This window comes from Leptodactylus fuscus, chromosome 4 (assembly GCF_031893055.1).
Source record: "Leptodactylus fuscus isolate aLepFus1 chromosome 4, aLepFus1.hap2, whole genome shotgun sequence".
NCBI classification, from domain to species: Eukaryota; Metazoa; Chordata; class Amphibia; order Anura; family Leptodactylidae; genus Leptodactylus; species Leptodactylus fuscus.
Window position 1 is genome coordinate 118,277,467 of NC_134268.1, and position 11,957 is coordinate 118,289,423.

Genomic DNA, 11,957 nt, shown 5'->3' on the forward strand with positions numbered 1-11,957 from the left:
CACTTATCTATGACCAGAATAACAAACACTAATTTATTTCTGTGATACTATTGCACTGATTATGTCACTTGCTTTATTTTTCTAATATTTTTGCAGTTCACAGCTTTTATGGAATATGTTAAAGACTCGAAAGCGAAAAATTCAGTTTTGCTATTCTATTCACATCTCATAACTAGGCCTAGAAGATAATAATAGGTTATCCTCTTTATAGATATTATTAACAATAACTGTCTGTTCTTCCAGGATTTCCAGGTTTACTGGCTACACGGTGAATCAGTAGTCAGCAGATTCACACTGGCAGTTACTGACGTCACAATCTTGTTTAAAAAAAAAAAATACAAAAAAACAAGTACTAACAAGTGAAGCAGGTCGCTGTATCCGGATCCAACGCTTTATTGCTCAGCACACTATAGCTGGTTAATCATTAGCAATCCTTTCATGTTAACCTGTTAAAGGGAGGGGAAAAAGCCTCTTCCCTAAGAAAGATTTTGTCTACATAAGAGTTTTTGATCTGGGAAGCCCATATACAGCAAACAAGTCTGGCCTAGAAAGGAAATATGCAAAGCGTACAACGCTCAGCCGTACTTTATGTGTATATAAGAGCAGCCAGGAGGATTCCCACCTGCCGGTCTGGACAGCATGTAAACAATAGGCAGGTGTTGTGAAAAAAAAGGATTTAACAAAGAAGTCAATGTAGATGATATTAAACAGCAAACATGCGTCATTTATGTTATGGTATGGGGAAATGTACATGTAAAAAAGCAACAACTGCATTGTGAAAATACTGTGGTCTCAGCTTAAAGGGTTTGTTCATCCAGGACAACCTCTGTATAGGTGCAATGTTACAGTTTATAGATGTCATATAAACTCAGAATGCCCCTTTATTTTAGCGCGTGCGATAGGTATATTTGTAATAGTCACAAGTGTAAGTTTATGTTGTGAAATGACCAAGCGAGTATTGTTTGTCAACAAGTTCCACATAGACGTGACAACGTTTTCGTTGTATCTCTGCTCAACTACTTAAGGCTCTATTCAGATCATGTTTTTTACTTCCATTTAACGGATGCAAAAACTGATGCAAGCTGATGCAAATGGATGGCACTGAGATAGTCAAGACCTATAAGTACCTGGGGGTGCTTCTTAATAATAAGCTGGACTGGGTGGATCACCTGGATAAACTATACAGAAAGGGCCACAGTAGGCTCTAGCTGCTCAGGAGGCTGAGGGTCTTTGGGAGTCCAGGGGCTTAGAGCCTTTTTCAACTCTGTAGTAGCATCAGCCATCTTCTTCGGAGTGGCCTGCTGGGGGAGTAGCATACCAGCCAGGGGTAGAAATGGACTTGACAGGCTGATTAGAAGGGCCGGCTCTGTCCTGGGGAGCCCCCTGGACCCAGTGCAGGTGGTAGGTGACAGAAGGATACTGTCCGTGGTGAGCTCCATGCTGGAGAATAACTCCCATCCCATGTATGAGACTGTGATAGCGCTGGGCTGTACTGTCAGTGACCGACTGTTTCACCCCAAGTGTGAGAAGGAGTGCTATCGAATATCCTTCGTTCCAACTGCGGTCAGGCTGTATTATCAACATCAAGCCAAGTGGAGATCACTCTGCACAGAGAACTTAATGATCTTCTTGAGTCTTTTTTCTTCCAATTTGCTATGATTCCTAGTGTATTTTCTATCTGCTATGAGCTTGTATATGTTCTTTCTTGCAATATATTAATGTATTACTGCTGCTGTAACACACTGAATTTCCCCATAGTGGGACTTTTAAAGGATTATCTTATCTTATCCATTGACATCATTATAAAAAAAAAAAAAAAAAAACAGATCCATTGCTGTCTATTTTTTTGGACATACACAAAAGTATGATATATACTTTTGTGTCCTTCAAAAAAATAGACAGCAACAGATCCATTTTTTTTAACATTAATATCTATTTAACATTAATGCGTCTGTTTTTCTGCATTCGTTTGTAAAATGAATGAAAAACTTCCTAAATACAGTTAAGTTAAATAGCGAATATTAGAAAAGGCAAGTACACAGATGAATATACTGTAATTTGGTTGACATGGCTCTTTAAACATCCCAAGTAAGCGAAGCTGTGGTACAAATACTTCCCTGCCGCATCAAGTCAAATACTACTATTATAAGTTTTTTTTTAAAACATTGCTTTTCTGCAACTTTTTATCACAATATATGGTCAAGAGGAAATAAAATCTCATTCACTTTGCTGATACTGTAAAATGTTGGGGGTTTTTTCTGCTGCGTTACCACTATGTGGGACCTTGGCCTAAAAGTACTATAAAATTACCACAAAAATTCAATTTTGATGTCTTTTAATTAACATTTTTTCTCACTAAATGTTAACGTATCACTTTTCACATGTCTGCTGAGTGGGCCAACCATTGTCTTCAAAACATTAACATATTGTTAAGCAAGAATCATTAATAAAATCTCATAATAACATCATAATAACAAAAATAGCCAAAGCATTGACACAGACTAAATTTATTAGGCCTGGTGCACATCTGCGTTCGGTAATCCATTCGGGGAGTCCGCATGTGAACCCCCCGAACAGAATACCGAATGCAGTGGCAAGTGGTGACCTTATGAAAGCACACAGACAGAAAAGTACTTCATGATCTACTTTCCTGTCCGCAAGAGTCATGCGGACACAGCGTGGAAAGCAAAGCAAACGGCCCCCATTATAGTCTATAGGGTCCTTGTGCTTTTACTGCTCACTGCTTGCCAATGCGTTCGGTATTCCGTTCGGGGGTCCCCATGCGGACTCCCCGAATGGATTACCAACCCAGATGTGAATCAGGCCTTAGCAAAAATGAGCCATTACATTAAAGGTGAAAATGGATTATCTCATTTCATTACCATTGAAATGAGAAAAGGAATATGATGGTGCTATATCAGGAAACAAAATAAATAATATATATGTATGTATGTATGTGAAGTTATAAAGCCTGATTCTCATCTGCGTTCAGTATTCCATTTGGGGAGTCCGCTTGGGGACCCCCAAACGTAAACCTATATGCTTAAAAAAGCAGTTATCTAAAGACTACAATGGAGTCTGTGTGGCTTCCGTTCGGTTTCCGCACGAAACATGCAGAGAGAAAAGTGCTGCTTGCAGGATGAAAGGATGGAAAATATGGAATATATAAATATATGGCAAAAAATTGCATGCATGACAGTTTCACTTTACTAAGTGTAAACATATGTCTAAAGGAACATATCACTATCTCTAGAATGTGACTTCTTCAGCAGCCCATACACATTAAATGATGGTTGACCAAACCAGGACTGGCCGTTTGTGTAATGTCTGTCGGGGCCTCCAGGCTCTCCCTCATTCCTAGAGAGATAAGTATCAAGAAGTTGGAATTCATATGCCCAATCCTTCTCTTTTTAACTTTGAGGTCGGGTCCCCACTGGCTGGAAACGCCGCGATTTGTCCACGGCATTTTACAGTAACTGCAAAGTGGATGGGATACATGTGAATGCCATGCCCACTTTGCAGTAAAAACTGCAGCACAGACACATTGCGATTTCCAAAATCGGTGCAGTTTTGGAAATCGCAGCATGTCAATTATAGCTATGGAAATGCCGGTGGCATTATAATATATAATATAATGGTAATAGAAAGACAGCGAAGGAAAACTCTGTGAACTTCTGTTTAAAAGCGCTGCGGGAAGAACCACGATGCATTCCCGCCACAGTTTTTCCCGCAGCGCTTTATAGCTTGGAATCATCCCGTGCGGCCTTAGCCTAAGGGAGACTTGAGCTGTGTAACAACCAATTCAGCTCATTGCTGAGGCAGTTTTAGTGTCAGATGGCATTGTCCAGATGGCCCCACGAATTTGTAATGACCTTGTAGTACAGGGTGTACTACTATATCGGGCATATTGTAAACTTTTAGATCTCCAGGACGGGTCCTTGGCAGGGTCGTTTCAGCACATTGGTGGGTCCAGTGCAAAGTTTTCATAAATAGCCCCCCCATCACCCTTAGAAATACCTGATGTGCACAAATTGTAATGCCCCGTCAGTGAATCCCACATGGTATACTGCTCCTATAGTGCGACCTAACAATTATGCTATTAATTATTTACAGAGCTTGTCCTGTTTGAGGTGTCCCTTTGATGTAATGCAAGTCTTTTCTTTAGAACAAAACACACATATTTTATATGTGTTTAACATGGTTATTCCAATATGACCCCAAAAAAACCTCTGGCTGAGCTTGATTCTTCTGACAAGAGGTTTTCTACTTTGAATCTACAGAGTTCAATGAAAAGAGTTAACCAAGAAGTCATACTGTGAACTATGGAGACAAGCCAACCTTTAATATTTTTCTTCTTGTATTGTCTTTGGAGCCCAACAAAACATCCCCTAACTGGAGTGTGCTGCAGCCCCTTTCCAAACATGGGTGGGATTTCCATCAGGAATCTATGCCCATTTATAACCATGAATTGAGCTAAATGTGAAACAGAAACACATCGCCAGAGCTGGAGTAAGACTAATAGATACCAGATGATGTCACAAACCGCACAAGTAGCAATGCTCTTTTTTGTTTCAACGTTTCGATGTACATTAATATGCAGTGGTATCCATGCAGTTTGTACGGTACACCAGAGTTGGCTCTTCTCCCTCCATATTATCATCCATCCTAAAATGGGCTATTCTGGCACACCATTAATAACTATGACAGTCTGAACCCAGGCGAATGCAGTTCCAATGAAGCTACTAGAAACAGATCTTGTAGACCGTAGATATTGTAAGTTATGAAACAACCCATTCAGCACTGTCCTAGATAACAGATCACATGAGTTTTGTGGCCCGGGGGAGGGGGGGGGTGTAAATTAATTTCACAAATTAATCTTTCAGGGAAATGTTGCTTTAATGGTCTCCTTGAAATACTTACTCTACTTACTTTGCTCACTTTTTTTACTGAAATGATTGGGAAAGTTCATGTAATATTTATGCTGTAATGAGCAAAGAAGCCTATGGATACTATGGGTAAATAGGTAATACGGGATTTCCCATGAATATAAATTCTGGCATGTTGCATGGATGTGCCATAACTTACTACATCCCCCAACAATGTGGCTGTAGTGCAAGTAAAGCAAAGCACAACCTATGACATGTCCCAAGTATAAAAGACCCCCTCTATCTTGAGTGTGGTGTTCCCTGACTCCTGTCTTTGTTGCTGTGGATAGTGGAGAGGTGGCTGTATATGCACAAAGCTGAGCAGGTAGGTTTATCTATCAGATATGTATAGCGCTGAATGACATACACATTACATTGTTTGGCACCACCATTATGGGGCAGGTATCAGCACTAAGTGTCTCTAGAAACACTTGCTCTCATTAATTGACTCGAATATTGACCCATCTAATAGGGCTTTAGGACAGGTCTTCAATATCAGATCACTGGGGTTCAATATTCAGTGGTCCTGCATATAAGCTGTGTGAAGAGGCTGCAGGGATCAGGTGAACCCCGTTTACTTTTCTCAGGTTAATGATGTCCTGTTCACTGGTCACATGGCCGGGGTGCAGTTCTGTCCCTTTCAAATGAATATGACGGAATTGCCATACGAAACACAGCCTCTATGACCACATTCCTTGTCCACGCCATGGTCTCTTCTAACAGTAGTCAGAGTCACACCCACATCGATCTAGAACTAATGACCTATAATAAGCCGTAATCACCAATGTCATACACCCAGAAGACCTCCTTAATAAATAGAAGTGTATAGCCAACTTTACATTTCCTATTTATAACAATACAATTGTTAATGTCGATTGAGGTTACCATAAATACACTTCCATACAGCATAAAAATATCCTTGTATAGAAGTGGATATTAGCATCTGAAACTTTCTGCCTGTGTCTATGGCCACCTATGAGATGAGGTTCTCTTTTACTTCCACAGACATGTGGTCCGCCTTTCTCTGCACACAGGGTCTGCACGTTCAGCTTCATATATCAAGGTACCCCTCACAGGAAACCCAAACTTTGCTAAAAGGAAATACCAGACCTCTCTGGGAGGAATCAGGCAGATTGCCATCTCCTTGTTTCAAGCTCAGCATCCAATAACAAAACAGTGGATTGTATACTCACTCATGTCCGCCACAAGACGTATATCACAATATCCACAAATGCTACAAAGTAGGACTTCCATGTGGAAGGATTCCAATGGACGCTCTAGAATAGTTAACTAGCCAGTGTTTGTAGCATTTGCCCAACATCTGGGAATGTTTCTAGGTCACTTTCCTGTTACCAGGAAAAAACAGGAAAGTCAAAGGCGACAGGAATTGAATACATTTTTCATGAGACAACCTAGAATTCAGGAAAGGTATATTAATACAAAGTCATTGAAGAAGCTAAAGGGCCCCTCTAGTCACAAGCACCTTGTTATCACACAATGCCCCCTGCAAAGGTTAGAACTTCCATCTGCGGCCACAAAGCCAAGTAACAATTCATTCATAGTGTGAACAGTCACTAAGGAACTACTACTAGTATAAAGTAGCAGAAAAGCCTATGAGTAGATAAAAGTCACAGTTACAAGACCTGGACTCACCTCTGTGAAGAAGTTATCCATTATTGAGCCTGAGGAAGTTGAGTCTAGAGTCAGATCCTGGGAAACATGTGCTACATGTAGTATATATGTCTGGACAGATACTTAATCCATTCCCCCTTGTGTAGGGCACCAGGTATGCAGCTTCATCTAGAGTCTTATCCTGAGGCTGAGGTGAAGACCTGTCTGCTGAAAGCTGCTAGGGTCCTTGATGAAGTGGTGAGGTGCAGGCTCCCGGCTCTGTCACTGAGTGTGCGGTGCGGGGCAGCGGCTGGAAGTCTGGCCCTCCCCAGTCCCAGTATGAGATCCCTCCCCTGGAGCTGCTAGTCACCTCCTGTCTGCAGACGTCCTGCTAGGCTTCTCAGCACGGGGGTCCTCTGCTCCTGCCTGAGGTGTGCGGCTCATTGTGTCTGCTGGAGTGAAGACATGAAGTCCGTCTAACAGCTGGAAGGAGGGAGGCAGAGCTGTCCTCAATGGCTGCCTGTGTGTCCGAGAAGGACGGCAGCAGCTGGATGTATCCCCCCCATCACCCAGCACACTACTAGCAGAGGTATAGACACTCCCTCTATGGATGTGTGTGGGGGGACCAGGGCTCAACTTCATTTTTTTTTATTCAGTATATTTACAAGACATTTATGTTCTTGTTAGTACTGAATCCTATCCTACTTCCTACTAGTAGTATTATAAATGTGAAAGTTTGAATGTTTGTTAGGTAATCAGGCAAAAACAGCTGAACGGATTTGAATGAAACTTGGCGCGGTTAGGCTACTTTATATACCGGTAAATGACTTAGATTTAGATTGTTGGTTTTTGGACACCATGACACATTTGCAGAGACCCTCAAATTGACCCTACAAGATGGGGTCACTTCTTGGTGAATTCCAGTTTACTGGCACCTCCAGGGCTCTGCAAAAACAACATGGCGCTCAGAAAGTCCCTCTAAATCTGTACCCCAAAAGCTAAAAAGCACAGTTCTCCTTCCCTTCTGAGCCCTGCTGTGTGCCCAAGCAGTAGCTTACACCTACATATATAATTTTTTGCCCCTCGGGGGGCCCACGTAATAGTTTTAGGAGTGCAGGTTTGTGACAACACAAAGTGGGTGCAGCGTATTGGTCACCGAAATGGCATATGTCTTTAAAAATTTAAATTTTCCTTTTGTACATTAATTTTTGGGAAGCATTTTTAGGCTCAAAATGATAATACCCCTTGATACATTCCTTGATGAGTGTAGTTTTTAAAATAGGGTCAGATTTTAGGTTTAGGGTTTAGGTTTCCATTGTATTGATACTTTAGGGGCTCTGCAAATGCGACATGGCACCCGAAAACTATTTCAGCAAAATCTGCCCTCCAAAACCCAAATAGCACACTTTCCATTGTGAGCCCCACCATGTGCCCATACAGCAGATTATGACCACATATGGGGTATTGCCGTGTTCATGAGCAATTGTTTAACAAATTGTGTGTGTGTGTGTGTGGGGGGGGGGGGGGGGGGGTTCTCCTTTAACCCCTTGTGGAAATAAAACCTTTGGGGATAAAGGGACATTTTAGTAATTTTTAACCTACACATCCCAAGGTTAGTAAAATCTGTGAAACGGCTACAGGGTTAAAATGCTTACTGTACCCCTCAATTAATAACTTAAGGGGTCTAATTTATAAAATGGTGTCATTTATGGGGGTTTTCAATTGTTTTGGTAACTCAAATCTTGTTTGAATGGAAATACAGTATATAATTACTAACTTTTTTGCCTGTATTATTGTGTATATGTGAGATATCGCAGCTGAAAATAGCAAAACTTGAAAAATTTTCAAGATTTTCAGCATTTGCGAGTTTTTTAATAAATTTCCGCAAGTTATATCAGTCTAATTTTACCTTCTCAGTAAAGTACAACATGTCACGAAAAAACAATATCAGAATCCCTTGGATGTACTATAATGTTACAGAATTATTCACTGATAAAGTCACGCATGGCAAATTTCCAAAATTTGGCTTGGTCATTAAGGTTCAAAAACAGGCCAGTCACTAAGGGGTTAATCTTCAGGGAGGACCAGGGGCGTTATCTCTTTGCCCCGAGCACCCCTGTCCCCAAGCGGACAAGCCGAACGCAAGTGTGAACTTAGAACCTAGAAGTTTCATTTAGGCTAAGACTCCACATTGTGTTGTTTTTTTTGACAGCGGGCAGCATGGTGGCTCAGTGGTTAGCTCTACAGCCTTGCAGCCAGTGGCGTAACTACCGTGGTAGCAGCAGTAGCAGCTGCCACAGGGCCCGGGCCATTAGGGGGCCCAGTGACAGCCGCTACCGCTGCGTTTTTTTTTTAAATAGGCTGTTACGGGCCCTATTCACTTGCCGATCCTGGCTGGGCCGGGATCGGCAAGTGACACCGCGGGCCCCACAGGGGCTATCATTATACTTGGGGGTCTTTGCAGACCCCCGAGTATAATGACCGGCGGATTGGGAGAGGTAATAAACATAAAAAACTGTTACTTACCTCTCCGCGATCCTGCCAGGCCTCCGTCCTACTGTTGCATGCTTCCCGGGTCATGTGACGTCCGACGTCATTAACGAAGGACACGAGCGGTGGTCAGCACAGGAGGACAGCACAGCACAGGAGCCGGGGAACAGGTAAGAAGCAACAGTGTTTTTTTTAAAAATGTTTTTATTCCCCGGGTCTCCGATTATTATACTCTGGGGTCTGAAAAGACCCCAGAGTATAATAATTGTTTATGGGTGTCCACAGAGGGACACTATTGGGGTTAATACTGTGTGCAGGGGCCACTATTGGGGTTAATACTGTGTGCAGGGGCCACTATTGGGGTTAATACTGTGTGCAGGGGCCACTATGGGACATAATACTGTGTGCAGGGGCCACTATTGGGGTTAATACTGTGTGCAGAGGCCACTATTGGGGTTAATACTGTGTGCAGGGGCCACTATTGGGGTTAATACTGTGTGCAGGGGCCACTATTGGGGTTAATACTGTGTGCAGGGGACACTATTGGGGTTAATACTGTGTGCAGGGGACACTATTGGGGTTAATACTGTGTGCAGGGGCCAGTAAGGGACATAATAGAGTGCAGAGGAGGGGGTCGGTCGAGATCTTCGGCGTCAGTTGGGATGGGGGGGCCCCATGTCAAAAGTTCGCCACGGGGCCCCGCCATTCCTAGTTACGCCACTGCTTGCAGCGCTGGATTCCTGAGTTCAAATCCTGCCCTGGACAACATATGCAAGGAGTTTGTATGTTCTCCCCGTGTTTGCGTGGGTTTCCTCTGGGTACTCTGGTTTCCTCCCACACATCAAAGGCATACTGGTTGGGAATTTAGATTGTGAACCCTATGTGGGACAGTGACTGACAATGTCTGTAAAAGCGCTGCAGAATATGATGGTGCTATATAAGTAAGCATAAATAAGTAAGTGTTGCCTTTTCCCCCATTAAATCTATAGGGAAAATGTTTGTGAATCTGCAGCTAAAATGAACATGCTGCAGTTTTAAAAGATACACATGAACAATGGTGAAAACAGCTGTGAAAAATGGACATTTTGCAACCCAGAGGCGTCCATCCGTGAAAACAGGTAAAAATAAAACATGATCTATATTTTGATGGTCCATATCAGTCATGTGAATAGACCTTAGTCACACAGAGTGAAATGTGTGTGAATATAGTAGTGTGAATATAGCCTAAGGCTTCCTTCCTTCCTTTAGGCTACATGCACAGGACTGTGGGCAATCTACCGTCTGTAAAAACAGCACGTATGACACATGGATTGGTATCCATGTCATCCATGGTTTTTGATGACTGATAAATTGAAAATGAACAGACAAATACAGACAGGTACAGGACCTGCTCCATATTTTGTAGCTCTTCAGTTTGGCACAGTTTGGCACACACAGAAACTACAACTTGAAATTTGAAATTTTTGGCTCCACACTATTATCTGCAATTGTGGATAAAAAGTACTGTCATGTGCATGAGGTCTGAATCCGCAGCATGCAAATTTATGTTGTGGGTTTTTCACAGCTGATTTAACACTTTGTAACCCACTGGGTAAAATCTGTAGCAATGATTTGTATAATCTGGAACAAAAACTGCATGCTTTGTCACTGTGGAGTTCAGGCACAGGCACTGAAAAGCAGAAAAGCATGTACATTCAGGACATACATTCCATCTGGATGTACCCTGAAAATGAGTATTCCCAGCTTGACATTCATGGATATATTCACAGGATAAACCATAAATGCTTGATAGATGAGGATCCCACCTTTGGACCCCCACTGCCCAATCTGTCTCAAGAATGTGGCCCCATTCTTTTCATTTTTTTTGTACGAGACTTCTGAAAATAGACAAGACTGCTGCTTGGCTATTTCCAAACGTCCTAAACAAGTGAATGGACAGACCCTCACATGTGTGGCCCAGTATAAAAGACACCTGTCCACAACCTCAAACAGTCACACTCCAAACTCCACCATGGTGAGGACCAAAGAGTTGTTGAAGGACACCAGAGACAAAATTGTAGCCCTACACCAGGAAGACATACAAGACCACTGATAATCTCCCTCGATCTGGGGCTCCACGCAAGATCTCACCCCATGGGGTCAAAATGATCAAAGGAACGGTGAGCAAAAATCCCAGAACCACACAGGGCGACCTAGTGAATGACCTGCAGAGAGCTGGGACCAATGTAACAAAAGGCTATCATCAGTAACACACTACGCCGCCAGGGACTCAGGTCCTGCAGTGCCAGACGTGTCCCCCTCCTTAAGCCAGTACATGTCCGGGCCCATCTGAACTTTGCTAGAGAGCATTTGGATGATCCAGAAGAGTATTGGGACAATGTCATATGGTCAGATGAATCCAAAGTAGAACTGTTTGGTAGAAACACAATTCATCGTGTTTGGAGGAGAAAAAATGCTGAGACGCATCCAAGGAACACAATACCTACTGTGATGCATGGGGTGGCAACATCATGCTTTGGGGCTGTTTCTCTGCAAAAGGACCAGCATGACTGATCCGTTTACATGAAAGAATGAATGGGGTTATGTATTTTGATTTTGAGTGCAAACCTCCTTCCATCAGCAAGGGCACTGAAGATAAAACGTGGCTGGATCTTTCTGCATGACAATGATCCCAAGCACACCGCCAGGGCAACAAAGGAGAGGCTTCGTAAGAAGCATTTCAAGCATTTCTCCAGATCTCAACCCTATAGAAAACCTTTGCAGGGAGTTGAGAGTCCGTGTTGCCCAGTGACAGCCCCAAAACATCACTGCTCTAGAGGAGATCTGCATGGAGGAATGAGCCAACATACCAGCAACAGTGTGTGCCAACCTTGTGAATACTTACTGAAAGCGTTTGACCTCTGTCATTGCCAACAAAGGATGTATAACAAA

General features: G+C 42.7%; 1 protein-coding gene across 1 annotated transcript in view; it reads right to left on the reverse strand.

Moving 5' to 3' along the window:
• The window catches only part of MYO10 (myosin X), a 206,429-nt gene extending 199,625 nt beyond the window's left edge, over window positions 1–6,804 (reverse strand). The window contains exon 1 of the mRNA XM_075270986.1: window positions 6,579–6,804. Within this exon, the coding sequence (XP_075127087.1) occupies window positions 6,579–6,599 (21 nt within the window). The 5' untranslated portion in view covers window positions 6,600–6,804. The remainder of the gene's footprint in view (window positions 1–6,578) is intronic.
• Between the last annotated feature and the right edge of the window lie 5,153 nt (window positions 6,805–11,957).